Source organism: Nematolebias whitei, chromosome 17 (genome assembly GCF_014905685.2).
Source record: "Nematolebias whitei isolate Nwh7 chromosome 17, NemWhi1, whole genome shotgun sequence".
In the NCBI taxonomy this organism is placed as follows: domain Eukaryota; kingdom Metazoa; phylum Chordata; class Actinopteri; order Cyprinodontiformes; family Rivulidae; genus Nematolebias; species Nematolebias whitei.
The window spans coordinates 34,658,503-34,679,543 of NC_056514.1; the positions used below are offsets into that span (position 1 = coordinate 34,658,503).

General features: G+C 39.0%; 1 protein-coding gene across 1 annotated transcript in view; it reads left to right on the top strand.

The window, feature by feature from the left end:
• The window catches only part of LOC119423763 (glutamate receptor ionotropic, NMDA 2C), a 107,188-nt gene that overhangs the window by 50,278 nt on the left and 35,869 nt on the right, over positions 1–21,041 (top strand). Inside the window, exons 7-8 of the mRNA XM_037691177.1 lie at positions 1,889–2,003; positions 9,305–9,516. Of these exons, the coding sequence (XP_037547105.1) occupies positions 1,889–2,003; positions 9,305–9,516 (327 nt within the window). The remainder of the gene's footprint in view (positions 1–1,888; positions 2,004–9,304; positions 9,517–21,041) is intronic.

The window sequence follows — 21,041 nt, forward strand, 5'->3', positions numbered from 1 at the left end:
ACCAGCAATATTTACATTGGTGTGCATTTGTGCAGTTATGCAAATTTTAAACCAACCCTCAGCCAGACTTTCTTGTAACATTTGATTCAGACTTGCAACTTTCATGGGTAAAAACATCCGTCTTTGCCTTTTGGCAGCAGAAGTTGAGGGTTCCCAACCCTAGTCCCTGAGGAACCCCATCCTGCATATTGTTGTTCCTCTGCTCCAACACACCTGATTTGAATGAAGGGGTGATTAACAGGCTTCTGCCAAACTTAAGTAAGTAATTGAACCATTGAATCAGGTGTGTTGGAACAGAGAAACAACTAAAACAGGCAGGATGGTGTTCCTCAAGGACCAGTGTTGGGAACCACTGAGTTATCAGACAGAAAATAAGTCAAAAATAAGGTAAAATTTTAAACATAAAGAAAGTCTGAGCAAATTCAGTTTATATTAATCTTTTCTATGAAGTCTTAAGGGTTTTATCCTAGCCAGTTAGTTTTTGTAAATTTCAATACGTCCTAAATTAAAAAAAAAAAACTAACAGCAAATACAAATTGGTTTACTTTAAATCCATCCATCCATCCATTATCTTTACCCGTTTATTCCATTTTTGGGTCATGGGGGTCGCTGGTGCCCATGTCCAGCAATCACTGTGCGAGGGGCGGGGTACACCCTGGACGGGTCGCAAGTCCATCACAGGGCCACATAGAGACAAACGAGACAAACAACCATTCACTCTCTCACTCACACCTAGGGACAATTTAGAGTTACCAATCAGCCTAACATGCATGTTTTTGGTCTGTGGGAAGAAACCGGAGTACCCGGAGAAAACCCACGCATGCACGGAGAGAACATGCAAACTCCACCCAGAAAGGCCCCTGGACCAGGGTTTGAACCAAGGACCTGCTCGCTGAGAGGCAGCAGCTCTACCAGTTGCACCACCGTGCTGCTTACTTTAAATCCATCCATCCATCCATTTTCTTTACCCGTTTATTCCATTTTGGGTCACGGGGGTCGCTGGTGCCCATGTCCAGCAATCACTGTGCGAGGGGCGGGGTACACCCTGGATGGGTCGCAAGTCCATCACAGGGCCACATAGAGACAAACGAAACAAACAACCATTCACACTCTCACTCACACCTAGGGACAATTTAGAGTTACTAATCAGCCTAACATGCATGTTTTTGGTCTGTGGGAGGAAACCGGAGTACCCGGAGAAAACCCACGCATGCACAGAGAGAACATGCAAACTCCACCCAGAGAGGCACCCGGACCGGGATTTGAACCAGGGACCTGCTCGCTGAGAGGCAGCAGCCCTACCAGTTGCGCCACCGTGCTGCTTACTTTAAATCCATTAAAATAAATACTTTATTTTTCTTATTACGCTGTATAAACATGGATCTGATGTCTAATATGTACCTTTAGAAAAGCGAAGCATTCTTGTTCTATGGTTTTTTAAAAAATATATAAATGTGTGTTCTCAAGGGTTGACATAGAAAAAATAATAAGTCTTGCTGCCACTGAGGACAGAGCACAGTTTCAGCTTTTGCTATTTGAACAAGACTTGAGGTAAACATATTGTGAGCCACATTTGCATTCGTTAAAAAATGCAAATCACTCTGGATGAATTAATTCACAGCCCAGTCTACCTTGATTTTTCTTTTACCTTGAGCATTTAGCAGTAACATCCTGCTGTCCGACCAATCACCTGCTGCTCATCATCCCCTGATGAGTTACTTCCCGTCTCCGACATTAAATTAAACTCTCTCTGGGAAGCTTTAGGCTTAATTAGGACGTGATCCTCGTGTGTGATTATAAATTAATATGGAATATCTTATGTGGAAATGTAAATTATTTTTGTTGCGATTCTTGATTGCGTATGTTTTTGTTTTTGTTTGGGACATAGGCACATGATGAATGTGACATGGGAAAGGAAGGATCTGTCGTTCAACAACCAAGGCTTCCTATCCAACCCCTCCATGGTCATTATTGCTTTGGATCGGGAGAGGCAGTGGGACAAGGTACTGAGCAACACAAGACAAATCACAACATAGAGCAAAAGTAGAGCAGAATTCTGTAATCCAGGATAAAGCAAAGAAAGCTAGGTTTGTCAGAACATCCTTGCTCAGTTTCATAAATGTTAAGCAGGTTGATGATCAAATACATTTCTTTAACAGCTGCAGTGAAGACCAACATCAATCTGAGAGGCAACCTTTATATCATTACATTAGTTTTTTTTTATTGTGAATTATAAAAATATCATCACTGTACCACAGTCCATGCTCAATAATCCAGGTATAAAATCCAACAAGGTTCAGTCAAGTCATCTGAACGGTTTATTTTTTTTCTGAGAGGTTTTGCCCTTCATCCAAAGGACTTCTTCAATCTGAGGAGCCACCAAACAAAACTGATTCCCACAAATAGCATACTCAATAGTGGAAAAACACAGTTTGCTGGTGCTAAGATGGCCTCCAGGTCCCGCCCTCTCCCCTGTCAACTCCTCTGAGACAGTCATGCCAAAGTGGTTAAAAACACCAAAGTTCATGCTCAATAATCCAGGTTCAAATCCAACAATGTTCAGTCAGGTCATCTGGATGTTTTTTTTTTCCCCACTATGGAATATGCTGTTTGTGGGAATCAGTTTTATTTGGTGGCTCCTCAGGTTGAAGAAGTCCTTTGGATGAAGGAAGAAACGTCTCAGCAAAAATAGAAACCATCCAGATGACCTGACTGAACATTGTTGGATATCATCACTAATTAAATTAAAAATATTAAAATCCAATTTGTCGGCCTTGTATTACATTTTAATGCTATAAAATCAATAAAAAGCAAATATGAGACTGGTGGAATATTAAGTGTACAAATCTCATGAAATATTATCCAATCTGCACTTGATGTGTTGAAAATGACTCTTAGCTACTATCACACCAGTTTATAGCTCAATAAATGTGAGAGTTGTAGACATTTTTGAGTTTTTTTTAATCAGCTAGCTGAAGCAGAAGTCATAAAATTGATGGATTTCATAGAAGTACATACTTTCTGAGAGTTTCAGTAAAATCCATCCAGTTAATTATGAGATATTTTACTAACAGACAGAGTTGATAAAAAAAAGACAATATTTTAACAAAAATTCTCTCACAAAGTTATCCCTCAGAGTTTGTTAGAGATGACTCTCAGCTTGCACAAAATTTTAGCTCAATATCTATGAAACCAAATTAATTTTTGCCATTTTTATTTTTGCTAAACTTGTTAGGAATGGCGGCCATCTTGAATAGGGTTGAGACCAAAAGTGAAGTACACGCAGAAGTTCATCCATTGATTAAGAGTTTCATTAAAATTTGTCCACTGGTTCACGAGGTATTTTGCTAACAGACAGACACACAGTGTCCAAAATAATTCGTCTTAGCTTTTGGCAGCTAATAAGAAACGTAATTAGCTTGTTTTATAATAGAATAGCCTAATTGCACAATAAGAAAAACGTAATTTATCTTTCACCAATCGAGAATAAATTAAGTGAATATAACAGTAAAATATTAATATATTTTTCAAGCTTTTGTGGAATAGACCGTTGATATTAACAGTGTGACCAAAACAAACAAAAACAAACAATAATAATTTACATTAGTTATAAGGAAACAGGTTTAAGAGAAATATTCAAAGAAACTATTTTAGTTCGGTGTTGAGCTTCATTTATCTTCCATAAAATTCATAAAATATCTAGATATGACGGTGCCAATATCCTGACACTTCTGTTTTTTTTTTAAAGTTTTCTTGAGCATGTCGTTACCGTCTTGTTTCAGTTCAGATGTCTGAGGTGGTGCTGTGCGTCGCAGCTTCAGCAAACTGTTTGACCTGTTGTTTAAATGCAGTTGAAACTTGCTTCTTTGTAAATAGACACGTTTTACTGTGATAGCTCATGTAAAAAGATACACGGAACACATTGTAAAATGAGCTGATAAATCAGGAGGGAAAAGAACATTTACACAGATTTACTGCAAATTAATAATCTGAAAAATAAAAGTTCAATGACAGACAGGTGTAAACAGGTATTATACACATTTACTGGGGAGGCATGTCTTGCTCTTGTTTCGTCCTAACCTTGCCTTGAAGTCTGTGTGTCTCATTCTCTTTTGCACACACAGAAACACGCACACACACACACACACACACACGTGCACCCAGAGCCTGAGGGTGTATCGAAAAACCGCGACTAACCAGAAAGGTCTGAGCGTAATCTCACTGCTACAGTTGAACTCATTTATTTCTGTCCTGGAAAGACCAATCCACTTTATCACTGTCACTTCCTGCCAGGATTGTATGTTTTCACGTGTTTACAGAAACAGACATGTAATTGAGCTGAAGTAGGGGGGTCATACGTGTGCAAAACTCCTGCTCTCCTGCCATGTTATGTCTTTCTGATGACATGCAGTTTTTGTGATATTTATTTCTATCTTATGGCCATCTCGTTAGATTCTAATTGCTCTACTTGTGTCATGTATCTTGTTACATGGTGCAGTGCTCTTTTCAGGTTTTTCCCTCTGACAATCTGACAGTTCACTGTAATAGTAAATCTTATTCTCATCTGTAGGGTGCTGCTGGATAACATTATGATGTCTTCTTTCTTATTTTGTTTCTTTCTTATCTGAGCTTTTCTCAGTCACACTTTTGCACCTTTAGAGCTGAAATAAGTATTTTACCATAGATTATATGATGTGAAAGGTGATTCTGAACGAGCTTTGTGATTAAGAGAGTTGATGAGAGATAAAGAGCAAATGTTGCTAATTTACTTCATCGCAGACTTTATTTTCATTTCTGGGGCTGATCATACTTTGTAGCATCTACGTAACAATTGGGACCTGGGTCTAACTGCACACCTTGCAGCCTTCGATTAGTTATAAATGGAATTTTATTTACGTGTTTCTGAAATATAAAAACAATGCGAGAGTTTGGTTCACGCTAAGTCGGACCCCTTTAGGGTGAGAGTTGGACTCCGCCAGGGCTGCCCTTAGTCATCGATTCTGTTCATAACTTTTATCAACAGAATTTCTTGATGCAGCCAGGGGGCGGAGGGAGTCCGGTTCAGTGGTCTCAGGATTCCTTCTCTGCTATTTCCGGATGATGTGGTCCTGTTGGCGTCATCGCGCCGTGATCTTCAGCTCTCACTGGAGCGGTTCACAGCCGAGTGTGAAATGTTAAGAGCTGTTTTTCTGCTCACCCAGGTTCGTTGGCCGGAGGGAACCTAGGAACGACTTCACACTTGTTATAACACTTTATTTAAACAGGAAATATATGTTAACGGGATACAAACAGATATGGAGAATTGATCAAAATGGCAGCGAACCCCAAAATGCAAATCAATACTGCACATAATGTGCAGATGCTGTGGTTTTGAACTGTCGGTCAGCTCCACCTCCTAGGGCACTCCTCTGACCTTTTGCACCGTCCACACAAGTTATTTTCCCAGGAGCTAAAAAGAAGCCCTTTGTAAATCTATGAGACGTTTTTATGGTGTTATCACACAGGACGAGGTGTTATCAGAGAGCTGCACATCTGCCACTTCCTCCTGCTGCATTCCTTCAGCGTTAACAGCACGGCCTCGGCATTTAAACAGGCCCTCATTTTTATGCTGCAACCATTTGTCAGTACCCCTCTATGTAAAATACATATTAACTGATAAGAATTACTCATAACACTTTATTAATACAGTTTAAACCTCCAACTAAAGTGTCTGGGATGAGAATCAGCATCTCCAAATCTGAGGTCATGGTCTTCAGTCGGAAAAAGGTGGATTGCTTTTTTCGAGTCGATTGTGAGGTTCTGCCTCAAGTGGAGGAGTTCAAGTATCTCGGGGTTTTGTTCACGAGTGAGGGCAGAATGGAGCGTGAGATTGACAGACGGATTGGTGCAGTGTTTGCAGTACTGCGGACTCTGTGATGAAGAGGGAGATGCACTGTAAGGAAAATCTCTCTGTTAGCCTTCCAGTCTATGTTCTTACCCCCACCTACGGCTGCAAACTCGGGGTAGGGACCGAAAGAATGAGATTGCGGATACAGGCGGTTGAAATGAGTTTCCTCTGCAGAGTAGCTGGACTCTCCTTTAGAGATAGGGTGAGAAGTTCAGTTATCCAGGAGAGACTAGGAGTAGAACCGCTGCTCCTCCACAACCAGAGGATCCAGTTGAGGTAGTATGGGCGCCTGATAAGGATGCTCCCTGGGCGCCTCCCTAGGGAGGTGTTTTGGGCATGTGCAACTGGGAGGAGACCCTGGGGAAGAACCAGGACGTGCTGGAGAGACTAATTTCTCACTTGGCCTGGGAACGCCTTGGGGTCCTCCAGAAGAGCTGGAAGAGGTGGTTGTAGCAAGAGATGTCTGGGCCTCCCTGCTCAAGCTGCTGCCCCCGTGACCTGCCTTCAGAACAAGTGGAAGATAATGGATGGATGTTTTTTAAATAAATAACTTTGTACTGGTACAAAGAGCCTTAGCCCATGAGTACAATAATAATTAGTTACAGTACAGCTTAGGTACTGCTAAACTTTGGCAGCTACTCAACCTGAACAAACACAAGAGAGGCTGTAATGTAGTCAGTTTTACAGATATTGAGCTAAGATTTGGTGAGTTACTGGCTGAGAGTTGCCTATACACTTTGAGCGTTACTCATTCTGCAATAATTTAGCTCAAAATTTTGTCATGAAGTTTTGGAGTCAGTCTTGTCTGTTTGTTTTCAAAATGTTGATGAGTTTCAGTGAAACTCTTATATGATGCATGTCTACAAGTTTAAACCTTCAGGAGCCAGTCTGGTTCTACATGACCATTACAGCTAATCAAATGTAAATACAAAAATGGCTACAACTCAGTCAAATTTATGAAACGGGGTTAAAATCTGGTGTGGTAGTAGCTGAAAGTCATTCCCATCACATACTCTGACAGTTAACAGAATCTTCCAAAAATGTGTATTTGTGCATGACTTATTTTCATAATTTGACCAAAACTAACATAATTTTGCTATTTCTCAACATAAAATGATCTCAGATTAAATCTCAGACATGCAAAATGCATTTTTTAATTTCTTTGTTTGCCTTTTTGTTTCGTTAACCTTGATGTAATTTATTGAGCTGTTTAATTTAGCATTATTTTAACTTTTTAGTTTTCTAAAAACGCTTTCTGACACATGCAAATTAGTTGTCTTTAAAAATAAAAAAAGATACACAAGAACTAGACAAGATAATAAAGAACTTTTATGTTTTGTGTTCCTGATAATTGCACCTCAATGGATGATTGCAAGAAATTAAATCAGTTGTCAAAAGCCAATAAAAACCATTTTGGGGGCTGTTTAGTTTAGTTAAATTGGCTAGTTAGCTTGGGAATTTTTACAAAATGGTTTACAAGCTTCTAACACTATTTTTTTTTTATTTTCTATTGGGCAAAAATAGTTGATAAACTTTAAGAAAAGTCTCAATTGTTATTTGTAAAATTTATTCAGTGACTCCAAATTAATATTAACAACAAAAATCAAACTTTTCTTGCACTTAAAACTTTTTAATTGCCTGGCAGCCTTAGTCATTACATGTCACTATTTAAAAGTAAATATTTTTATTTAAAAAATAAAATCAGGTGGCAAATATCAAAAGAATAATAGTTTACCTCAAAGATATTCAGTTCAACTTGATTGGAAGTAGTTGCCAAAGTCTTAGCAATGTTTATAGCCTGAAACTTACCCGTATTAATCAAAAACTGTTTGTGAGTGTAGCAGCTCAGACATGACTGAATTGATATGAGAAGTAATGATGCTGAAAAATAGATTGGATTTAATGTTGGTCAGTAATTTCAAACACCGGGTTCATCCGTCATTCTAAACAGCAGTATTGTTGGAACATCTTCAAGATCCTTGCTGCAAGTTTTAGTATTCGACATGCTTTGCTACCTTCCCTACACTGCAACTCAAGTCAGAATGACAAGTAGGCACCTGAGTTTCATCTGAAGAGGAAGTATGATGTATAGAACTATCCCATAAAATACCTTCAATTAAAATTCAGCAAGGTCTGTCTGAAGGCGTTTTTCTCCAGCAACGGTCTAGAATACATGTATTTAAATTTCCTTTTAGTGAAAGCCATGCTAGTTTTCTTTTCTCACCGTTTTGCCTTTTTAGGCTTTCACTTCTCAAACAGCTGGCAGATCCTCTCTGCAGGAAAAAGACAAAGGGAAACCAGATGTGGGAATTACTGTAAATGCTAAGAAAGCTGTGCCACCTACAATGAGTTACTGTAAATAATTTAAAGCTGTGCCACCGTTAAAGAATTACTGTAATTTGTATAAAATCCCTGCTACCTACAATGAATTGCCGTAATTTGTATAAAAGTTGTGCCACCTAAAATAAATTATAGAATTATGGAAAAATTTGTGCAAGATGGATGTGTAGCTGGATGGATAGGTGGGTCCAGATGAGATCTGAACCATTATTTGGGTACCCCTACCATAAAGCATCAACTGAACCAGCAGATCTTCAGGTATGTGCTTGTCTTTTGCAGAACCCTACGAGAACAAATCGTCTTTCTTTCACATCAAACAAATTGGGAGTGTGAGCTGACGAAACTAATATAAAGATGGCACGAAAAAAGCAGCCTTAAAAAAATCTCCAAGGGGTGAGCAGGAAGTCGGTGCTTGCTGAGCTCAGTACGGCTCATTAGGTTGGCTGATGTGACAAACTGTCCTGGGTCTCCTGAAGATGGTTTCATTGAACTTAGAGATCCACTGAAGCTAGTCATTTTGGCATGTGACTTAATCTGCATTTAAAGTTCCTAAGTTGCATCGTTTTACAAAACAAAAAACTTAATCCGTTGCTCGAGTTGAGTCATTATCCTTGAAAATCTGTGTTTGCTGATTTATTTTCAGTTGGCATAAAATCTGTTTCTCTATTGTGAGAACCAGATCAGGTAAACACAAACAAAAACATGCAGCTGATGAGCAGACGTTAACGCTTGAGCAATTTGCATTCACAAATTGAAATAAGACACGATCAAATAAAGAATCAGTTAATAAAATATATTTAAAATTTGTACAAAGATGCAGTTTTAATTTGAGACATTTGGGTTGCACTTTTTTATCTGTTCAAAACTCTTTAATGAACTCCCAATTTACTTTTGAATCCTCTGCTCTCCAGGTCAGCACATGCAAATGTTAAATAATTTAATAAAATCTCCTCAAAGGCCCGTAGGGAATGACAGGTGAACAGAAAAAACAAGGTTGACATGGAGGTCACAGCTCAGCTTCAAACGCTCATGTTCCTGATACCAATGAGCTCTTTCTCTCCCAAACTTCCTGGTCAGGTGGGAACGTTTGCTCGCGGCATCCTTCAGGTTCGCTACCCCATCTGGCCGCGCTACGGCAGCTTCCTGGAGCATGTATCTGATGACCGCCACCTGACTGTGGCCACCCTGGAGGAGCATCCCTTTGTCATGGTGGAGAACGTGGACCCAGGAACCGGCACATGCGTCCGCAACACTGTGCCCTGCAGGCGTCAGTCCAATCATTCAGACAGGTACACAGAAACACAAGCTGCTTCTACTGGCCTGTATCTGTGCATGAACACCTGCATCTCACACAAACATACTGTATGCATTTGTAGTAAAGATTGTTAACATATGTTCATGGATGTGGCTCACAGAGAGTTAGCCCAGTGAATTCAGTTAACGGTTCAAAGATTTCACTTTTCTTCTCCAAATCTGTAAATTTGACTGTGAAAGATCAGTCTTGGTAACATTTCACACCCATTTATAAAGGGACATGTGTGGTTTAGTGATTGGTCTTGTTGCGTTCTGCCCATCGGCCGTATAGATATAGTGGACGTGATGTACCGCCATCTTCGATTGTTGAAAACAGAAAACACAAGATGACGTTTTACAGGCGCGGCCATGTTATATTTTTGGAACTAGAATCTGCTCATCAATGAAGTGGGGCTTTTACTACTGCCTACTGCCCCAAAACACAATTATTGTGGTACGTGATTCTTGTATAGGAATAAAATAACCAGTTACAACTAAACACATTAGAAGAAAGAGTAGTTAAACATTCAACAACAAGATAAAAATGCTCTGTGGTCTACATTTATCTGCAGACCAGAGGTCACTCTTTCAGGGATGAAGATGTGCACATCCTTGATGGAGAGGAACGATGGTTTGAGAGAGGAGTGAAGGAGGCCATGTTTGAGAAGAGAACCTGTCCAACGTTAATCAGGGACGGAGGCCTCCGTGTCCAATTATCACCTTCTTACAATGCTGTTATTGTTAGTATCCCTCAGCCCTCTGTGAATAGCAAGCAGCCATCAGGGCACTAACGATCAGTCATTAGGTGGATGGACCTCCTTTATTATGTTGGTTTGGCTGTCACCAGCAAACTGGTTGATCCGCTGGTGCTACTGGTGCTACTCCCAAGACTGAGTTTGTTGCAGCTTCTCAGACTGAATAATAGTCTGCCATTCTCAATGTTCCAATACATATTGAGCATTATTATTGATATTGTTTATCTTATTTCTTATATATTGTATTGTTTATTAACATTTTAGGAACTTTTGTGTGAAATCTTTTTATATTTTTATCTGTTGTTGCTGATACACTGGAATTTCCCATCCGTGGGACAATAAAAGCTGTTTCTATTCTATTCTATTCTATTCTATTCTATTCTAAGTCTTTTGGATAAAAGAAGAAACGTTTCAACAAAGAAGAATCCGTCCAGAGGAACTGACAACTTTTTTTAGATTTTCTATCTGGATCACTGCGCGTGCATCAAGATAAAATAAAATCTGTGCATCAACAAGAGTAAGCTTAAAATACAAATCTAAGGTGTGCTGTTAATTTTACCAAGGGCAATGTCCCATTTGTTTATATGAAATGCGCAGAACTTTTAACTTTCATCTCCAAAAGAGAAGCTGGTCCCGTTCAGACTTCAACTTCCAGATTCCTGTTGTATGTCGAGATTTCTTCTATAGGGGAGTTAGTCAACTTACATGTTCCTGTCAAATATGTAGAAATAATCTATGGTTGATGCTACTGTCATTAGATTCAACAACCCTTTTGTCTTTCCTGTTCCCTAAAACATAAATTGTCTACTACATATTTAAAAGAGTTTTGTGATGTTGAGCTTTGATAAAGATTTGATTGGTTCTGAATCGTCAGGTTGCTGTAGTTTACTGAATATTGTTTAACATTATAGGGGTCATTAACAAAACTTGATCAAGTGCCAGAATCTTTCTGTGCAGGCAGTGCAAGGGTCAGCCTCTGATTAGCCGTGTTTTGTGGATTATCCTTCCTATTGAGCAAAAATACTGAAGTACCACAAGAGCTCAGTTGCAGGTTTTTCTCTTCTTGTGTGCAGCTAAGTTTTAAGTGAACTGATTATTGCTCTGCCCAGTGTTTGATTTATAAAACATGGTGTGACCGATGGATTGGGCTGCATTTGGCCTGTGAGCCACAACATGATTGTTGATAGTAGATGCATTTTTCAGTTTTTAGTGAGAATTTTATCCAACGTTTTTCCCCATTTCTTGCATCTCCCTAACTGATACTTCAAATTAAAACTAAAATATCCAAACACAAATGCATCAGACAGCTGTGCAAGAAATAAACATTTCCAGCGAATCCCAGTCCTGCAGACATCTGCACCGTCCCGGTTCGTCTGCGCCAGTTCGGTTCATTGCAAACCTCCACAGGTCATTAAACGCTGAATAATTGAGTCTTCTGCAACACTTTCAGAACACGACCCTTCGTTGTGAAACACAGGTCGCAGCACAACAGACATTTAACAGCCATCACCTCCAGCTGCCTACACCTCATCAAGGGCGCACAGTTTCTTTATTATGTTCAAACAATGAGCACAAGTCTGAGCATAAATTCAATATTGCTTCTTCCACATTTTTTCTTCTTAGTTTACAATTTGAAAACAGAATCCCCGACAGAGACGTAGTATATTAAATGTTTCCCATGGAAAAACTGCTCTCGTGAAAAATCTTTCATGTTCAATGTCCCTTCGGCTTTTTTTAGTTTCACAAACACGTACTTGAATACAGGAACATTTTCATACTCAGTGGCAAATTTAGCTACTTTTTGGGAGTGCTCAAGCATTCAAGTCATTGTCAACACTGGGGACTAAGCCCCCCTAAAGGTCAGATTCTAGAATCGCCCCTGTTCGTACTTGATAATAATACAAATGATGAGTCAATGTTTCTTAGCATACACATTCAGAAAACAAAATGTTTTTGTTCAGTGTCATAGTCTAACAGATAGTGAAACTTATAGTCAATAGGACAAAAACAAACAAACAAACAAACAAACAAACAAAACAAACAAACAAAAGCAGCCGAAGCATTATTAATTTTTTTAGAGGCTGTTTTAGAGATAACCTGCTCCAATTTTCAACTCTATATTTGTAGCTTTCGAGATGAGTGTTTTTCTGGACTGGAATTGAACAGGGAATGCAAGTAAACCTTAATGTTTTTGGTACAAGATTATCTGTAGCAAACTAACAGCTAAAAGTTACAAGTAGCAAAATTCTAGCTAAAAATATTAAAAGACTATTAAGCTAAAGGTAGCAAAAGACTAGCTAAAGGTAGCAGGATGTTATTAAAAAATTATAAGTAGCTTAAGAAAACAAAAACAGGACAGATTTATTGAGGCAGATTTGAAAGAGAACAATGTTTTGGAAGGAATTAAACAGATTTTAGTGTATTACTATTTTTACAGGGAAAATGTTAAAGTCAAATATCTTAAAATGAATAAAAGTAAAGCAAAGAAACTAAAAGTCACAACACTCATCTCTTGAATAAGCTGAATATCTTGATATGAACCTACATTTTATTTTAAGATTAGGACCTTTATAGCTTTTGAGTAGTTAGATTTTTCTTCCCCAGCCTGTACGCACATGATATATAAATGTGAAACATTTAATATCCTGGTTGTTTAATTAGTATGAGTTTATTATCACCCGTTGCTAAAAGGCTGATGATGTTTCAGTGTCTGTTTGTGCGTGCCTGTCTGTTATCAAAATATCTCATGAGCCACTGGATAAATTTTAATGAAACTTTCAGACATTAATCAGTGGATGTTCAGCTACACCTTATTGACTGGTGGCGTCAACACAATTCAAGATGGCTGCTACAGCCAGCTGATCCTAAAAAGCCAAAACGTGGCTATAATTTGGTTGGTTTTCATGTGGATTTTCAGCTAACGTCTCATGAGATAGTGCATAATGTTGTACAAAAAAAGTGCTCACAACTCGTTAACAAACATAAGTTAATCCTGTTCAAAAACGTTGGCATGAAAGGTGGCAGGTGACATGCATCCTGTAAGAGAATACTAGGCCTTACATTTGTTCTCTTTTCACTTTTAATGCTAAACAAATTCAAACTGGTCCTGATTCACATCCATTCAGTCTGACATAAAAACTTTAATTACCAGAAAAACACAAAGCCATTCATGCTTTATGACTACAATTGTAGAAAACAAACATTTTGACCATTAAACACTGTGTTGAAGTTCATTCAGTGGACTCAGTGTGTGTCTGTGGGTATGTCCATTATGCAGATTGCAGAGCTAACCATCTCTGGCACATTAATTATAGAAAGAGATATGCACCGGCTGTTCTTGGGTGAAATGGCACATTGATTGCCACTAAAGAAGATTTATCTGTCCAACACTGGGACATCTGTCAAAGCGTGGGACAATGTAGCCTCTTTTTGATACTCTTTCACGATATCTCTCTTGCCGGCATGTCCTATTTGGCCGGCAACCAACAAACAGGAAGCAGGAGAGAGCGGACTGCTGCTATATAAATCACATAATCTTGCTGTTGGGGGTTCTGAGACGCTTCACCGTAGAGCAGCAGATGTTTAGCGTGATTAAAACTTTTTTGTCTCGCTCATTAAAACCTCTTCTTTCGGACAGATGAGAGTTTCTGTGGCCTGAGGGCTGAGCCCACCTCTCCACATTGATTAATAGCATGAATTCCAGCCCAAAATTCAACTTCTTCGCCATCTGATGCATTCCAGTGCAGTGCAAGGTGCAGCGACCAGATGCTAATTTAAAGTGGGTTTTGACTGGATGATTACCAGAAAATTAATTTCCAAAATTGATGGTAATGATTGGAGTGTAAGCGTTTTGCATTAAAATTAACAAATTATCAGTAGTTTGTGTTTACATTTGTAGCTATGTCAATTTAGTTGTGCAATGTTCACCCACTGAAAAAACATTTGACTTGCTTTTACAAAAATCAGTCCTCATTCACGGTCTTATTATTGTTTGACCTTCCTAATGCTATTGGGAACAACTGGGAACAAATCCCTGCAGGAAGCTGCAAAAAAAAAAAAATCTGGTGAAAAGCCTGAAATCAGACTCCTTGAGCTGAGATCATGGAGTCTGATTTACTACTGGGTTTGTGCAGACTGTCTGTGCTTCTTAAGTTTTTAAAGAAGACATCTCAGAGCATTTTATTTACAGAGAAATATTTGGTCTTATCTCCCCCACACACGCCAATTGCTCCATTCATAAACTGCTACTTCCTGACTGGCTGCGTCCAACTCATCAAGTTGTCCTCACATCAGTGGAGAATTTAATTTTAAAGTGAAAACAAAACATCAAATTCCATGATCATTTTAAATTATAAGCATGCAAGTTTAACCACAATGAAATACAATACAAATGTGCAATAAAACACGAAAACATCAGTGGAATAAAAGGAGCCATCCTTGAAGGAATGCATATCCCACACCATCTTGGGCGCCAAAATAAGTTTTAATATGTATTGGGAATAACTCTCAGCTGTTGTTATGCCAATTTTTAAGCAAATATGCGCAAACATGGCTGATTTACAACCATATTTGTGATTGTGGCGATTGCGCTGACTCCACACTTTAATCAGTTGTAGGTTGACATTTAGTAATCAATTTATGAGAGTTTCATTAAAAGCTAATGGTTCCTGAAATATTTTGCTAACAGCCAAATACAAACACATACGCAGGCATTTACATAATCACCTTTCATGGTGACAATCATTGACAAATGTTACATTTCTTGTAGTGATTAGCTCCACTGTTGGGCTCTTGAACTTGAAGCAAGACTGTCAGAAATGTTCCTAAAACCTGTACATTTGTAAGAAGACTAACACGAGTTCGTGTTTTCATTGGAAGGGTTAGAATAAAATTAGCAGTGTCTTTATTTCTAAATGAAAAGGGGAGAACACCCTAAATACACTCCAATTTGAGCCTGGACAACGGCGCTGTTTATTTATTGAAGCTGTAAATGAAAGAGGTCAGTATTTTCAGCTTTTGTTGAGATATTTTTGCTCGACAGTTTTAATGAGTCCTGCTGTTCTCTGGGAAATGTGCACTGAGGTAGAGTTGCATTAGGCCTCGAAAAGTCCGACCCGGCCCGAGCCCGTAGTCATTTTGTTCGAACCCAACCCGACAAATTTACTGTAATTTTAGGCCCGAACCCGAAAAAAAACATTTTTTTTTTTTTAAATTAAGCTATTACTGCTTTTGTAAGAAGATCAGTTTGACATATTTTAAAAACGTATTTCAAAGAAAAGAAAATGTAAGATTTCTTGTTTATTAACAAGTCACCTAATGGATATTAACATACAAAATAAATAGCTTTAAAAAACCTCTAAAGATAGGCTATAATACAAATGAACAAAAATATTTTTAGAGCAAAATTATTTGGAAAAATATAGAACAAGCCTATTTGAATTGAACGTGCTGCTCGCTTTGGATTTTGTAGCTTCAGATGTTGCAACTTCCTTCACCGCAGATGACAGCAGGGTGCGTAGCAGGGTGCGTAGCAGGGTGCGTAGCAGGGTGCGTAGCAGGGTGCGTAGCAGGATGCGCGCGGCCGATGATCAGGTGATCCATCCGGCTTGTCAGTGGATGTGCGCAGCTGTTGATCCTGTTGTCCATCTTAAGTTTAAGACTTATTTGACCTCTTTCAAATGACTGGTCGGACCTGAGCGTGCACCTGACCTGGCACACTTCAGCAGGTTTCACTGTGCTGGCTTTGTAGAGTGATTTCTCCCATTTTCAGCTTTTGTTTAATACTTTCCAACTCCATTCTGCCGCTTGTTGTGGGTCATTTGCAAATCCTCAGATGTGTGATAAAAACAGGGCGGGGCCACATGTGCAATTGTTGCGCAATGCGCCAGCGCTACTCTAATTTCTGAACTCTATTTTATTTATTTCTCATCCTCAACATATAAACTTATCGTTTCCTCCTCAACATGTAGATTAACACAGTTTTATATTGTGCATTCTTATTTTGTTTTCTTCGTGCTGTATGATTTATAAAACCATATAAATAGCCCGAGTCCAACCTGGCCCGCCCATCAAGCATATAATTTTGGCCTGACCCGGCCCGAATTTTGGGTCAGACTCGGGCCAGAAATAGCAACTCTATTGTGCACATAATTTTGTTCCACCTCATGTACCATATGTGGTGAAATGACATTAAACCTACTTGAACTTTTTTATATTTTTGATCAACTGATCGAAATAATGTGATGAGTTGTGACACATTCAGGATTAATATAGAACAGAGGCTGTAAGACATAAACCCTGCAGTCCTTTTTGCTATTGTTCCTGTGGGATCGCAGAGTAATTTTATATTTTTACCTCCTCCACTGTCTCCACTTGTCCTCCTTTCCATTTGCCCTCCTTTTCCCGCCAAACTGAGCCGTTGCCCTGTCAGAACTTGTCTGGTTTGTCATGTGTGTGCGATTCTTTTTTCCATCGCCGTCTCTCTGGTCCTCTCCTCCACGCTGTACCAGTTTCTGGTCATTTTAATGGAGAGCAGACCACACACACGGCAACACGAATCCCCAGACGACAAGTAGCTGCACGTGAACACGTGTTGGTGCGTTAAAGACGTCCCTGTTTGAGCGCGCTCGTGGCGGATTTTCAGGTGGAGCGTGTTCGATGATGACGACAGTTTGCCAGCTCCTCCAGCAATTAATTAACACCGAGTTTATCGCAGTTAGACTCCCATGAAAGAAGCAAAGCTCACAAATAAGATTCTTTTTTTTAATAATGAACAATTTTGAAAACAATCAGCTGTAATGTTAATTACTTGCTTGACTTTAATCTTTTGCTCATTTATTCACGGACATGCTATTTTATCACAACTCACACATGCTTGATCATTGAATCACACACACATGCACACAAAGTGACTCATTCTGCAGAGGCTTTAGGCCAACCACAACATTCTTGCCCAGGTCTTTGTGTGCACGTGTTGTCTGTTACAGATAGATCTCATGAACCACTGGAAACATTTGAATGAAACTTGACGAAAAGTAATTATTGTGTGAACATCTACATCTACATCATCTACAACTTTGTTTTTAAAATCAGCCTGTTACAAGATGGTCACCACAGCCAACAGACCTTAAAAACAATTAAAATGGTTGGTTATGGAAGTAGCTGAGACTTATTCCCAACACAAGTACCTATACTCCATAGTTATTTTGGAAAATAGCAAGACAACTGGAAATACAAGTCCTCAGTTTTGCCATCCTTTCTTATAGATGATGATATAATCACTGACTAAGAATGTATAGTTAATTTAATGTACATTTCACAGATTCCGTTAGTGTTCCAGCATCCACATCGACTTGTTGGAATAGTAGCTCTTCAGCTCATGGAAATTGTCCATTGTCTCCTCTGACTCCTTCCAGTCTGACCCTGGCTTATGTTCCGCTTTGCAAAAATGTAGTTTTCACTTAGTCACTGTGAATGAGGTCAAGAGGGAATTGCAATCTCTAGACCCTAAAAAGTCTGCTGGGCTGGACGAGCTGCCTCTTTTATCATTTAAGTTGGCAGCTCTGTTTATTGCGGCACCATTAGCTAGTATTTTTAACTTTTCTTTTTTAACTGCTGAAATTCTTGCTGAGTGGAAGGCTGCTACTGTTGGCCCTCTTTTTAAGGGTGGGAGTCAGAACAATGTTAACAGTTATAGGCCAATATCTGTTCTACCTTGTGTGTCAAAGGTTTTAGAAAAACTAGTGAGTAAGCAGCTAACACATTATTTTAAGGTTTTTAATATTTTGTCCAGCACCCAATCTGGCTTTCATTCAAGGCATGGTTGCATTACAGCTACTCTGAAAGTTTTCAACGATATAGCATCTGCAGTTGACTCCAAATAGTATTGCATCATTGATTTAGTAAAAGCTTTTGGCTCAGATGATCATTCCGTCTTATTGAAACAACTTGACCGTATTAGAATTTAGGGACAGCCACTAACATAGTTCTGTAATTATATTTCAAATAGGTTGCAGCAAGTGAAGGTTGACTCTTATACTTCACAGTTTCTTCTGGTTATGTCAGGTGTACCCCAAGGCTCCATTCTTGGTCCAACTCTTTTGTCTATTTTTATAAATGATATCTCTCTCATACTTCACAGTTTCTTCCAGTTATGTCAAGTGATTTATGATAACAGGTTTCCTGCTTTTTGGAATCGGCTGGTTCCTGGTCTATCAACATACAAAGAAGACAGCTGCAGCTAATTTGGCCCTCGTCAGGCAGCCTGCTTGTGAAGTTTGGTTCATGCTTTTAGGACTCAAAATCAGCTGATTTACGAGCTAAACTGTAAGATGGAAGTGATTTTTGAGAATCGCAGGCCACCTGCGACTTTGGGACTCACCAGCATGAAATGACCTTGGAGGGGCTCGTAAGCACGGACCAGTAGAATGCACCCTAATCTGGCCGTTTTGGATCTTGAAAGTACCAGTAAGACTCAAGGCTGACAAGAAAAACAGTTTGTCTGAAAAAAAAAACCCAACAATTGTGGATTATCTGAATCTGACTCCCCAGTTGGCCCCGAAAACAGGCTGATAAGGCTGATATATCAATTTCGCCTGGGAAATGTGCAAACTAAGAAAAATTTTTGTCCACCCCCACCCTGAACTTCTGTGGAGGCTTATCAGAACTGTGCCGGCTAACCATCATCTTATTAAGACAATGGACTATCTGGAAGTGCCTCATGGACTGCCTTGTCATCAAATGCATTATGTAACGTCTTCATAAATGTGCTTGCTTGCAGAGTTTTTTGATGTCTTAAATCGTGTCCTAATTGGACAAAGTGTGAAGAGATCTTTTTTGTAATGCTACTATCCTCTCCTCATGGCTTTGTCTCTTTTTCTAACTAAAATAATATTCTGAAAAGGATAAGCGACCATGCTACCATAGCAGCAGCTACATGCGCTCTGCCCATCTTTCGGACGACTGTGCGGACATATTCTCGTTGTATCTTGGTGCAATAATAAAACTTATTCTGATTCTGAATTATGTGATTCGGTCATGGAGGAAGAACCAAACACAGCTTGGTGAACCACTAGACAGTGATATTATAGATAAGGTAACAGTTTATAATTAGTTGGAAATTTGGATTGATGGTGCTCTATTCTTTTCACATCATGTTAATGTTTTGCATTCTAAGGTTAAAGTGAGACTTGGTTATCTATATAGAAATCGATTTTTGTTTACATGGGCTGCAAAATACCATTCTACCTCTGCTGGATTATGGAGACACAATTCACAGATATGCTTGTAAGTTAAATAATTTACTTTGTAAAAAAAAATTGATGGCAGCCCTCTGGTTCACACATGTGGACTGTAGTAGCTCAGTGGTCAACGGTTTCCTCAGGAAGGGCATCCGGTGTAAAAAATAAATAAATAAATTGCTAAGTCCTTGAGTGAGTTATCTTACTGTGGTGACCCCTGAAGCAGGGAGCAGCTGAAAGAAAAAAAAAATCTATTTAAAGACAACTTTGTTGTCTGTTAGCAAATGTTAAACTATTTTACAAATCTTAATGAAAATGTTTGAAAAGATTTATTGCATGCACTTCTACTGATTAATTTTTGAGGCCAACCTGATTCTAAATGGCCGCCACACCCAGGTGAACTTAAAAAGATCCCAAACGTTCATAGTTCAGTCAATTTTACAGATAGTGCTTGAAGATTTGGTGTAGTTGCAGCTGGGAGCCATTCACAGCAAATAATCTGAATGGTCCTCATTGCACAAAAGCTTTGCTTAAAACTTTAGTATTAACTATTGATGTTGACACTGTCTGTTAGCAAAATATTTCATCAACCACTGGTTGGATTTTAATCAAACTTTCATAAAGTAATCATCCATATTTGATACATTTTTGGACTCAATCCAATGCAGGATGGCTGCCATAGCTAATCAAAAATAGCCAACACATCATTTACATTTTTTTCTTTGGCTGTTCTCGACGCAGGGGTCTCCCCATTTATCCTCCTCCATTTCACTCTGTCCTCACTGCAGCTACCTCCATAACCTTTCTTACTACATCCATATACAGGTATCTCCTCTTTGGTCTTCCTCTCTGTTGTTTTCCTGGCAGCTGCATTTCTAACATCCTTCTACCAATATACCCACTGTCCTTCCTATGGAGATATCCAAACCATCTCAGTCTGGTCTCTCTAACTTTATCTCCCAGTTCTTCAAATTGTCTTGTACCTCTGATGATCTCATTCTTAATCTTATCCATCCTTGTCACTCCTAATGAGAACCTCAACATCTTCATCTCTGCCACTTACAGTTCTGTCACTTGCTTTAAATTAGCCAACACATCAATGGTTCTAATTCAGTCAGTTTAATACATATTTGGTTAAGTTTTGATGTGGCAGCTGGGATATATCATGAGATTGCGTGAGATTATGTAAAACCTTATATTCAAGGTTTTCTGCCACTCGTGATAAAATAATCTTATTCTAAAACGCTAGCATTGGAAGCAGGCAATATGCACTCCTCCAAGGAATGCTAGGATTTAGATTCTCAGTCTATTTATAAACTCGCTGCTGTTACTTTTACAGTTTTTTCTTTATTGTCCGTTTTATTACTTTTTTCTATTCTGTGACAACTTCATGTTCTGATACACTTCATTAAGCAGCAAGGCCTCAAAGAGAAACAGAGTATATTTCAAATGTTACCAGCCTTAATGGAAGCCATCAGGGTCACCTAGCCGTCCACTGTGGCTTTTGTCCCTCCGTGCCACAGTTTG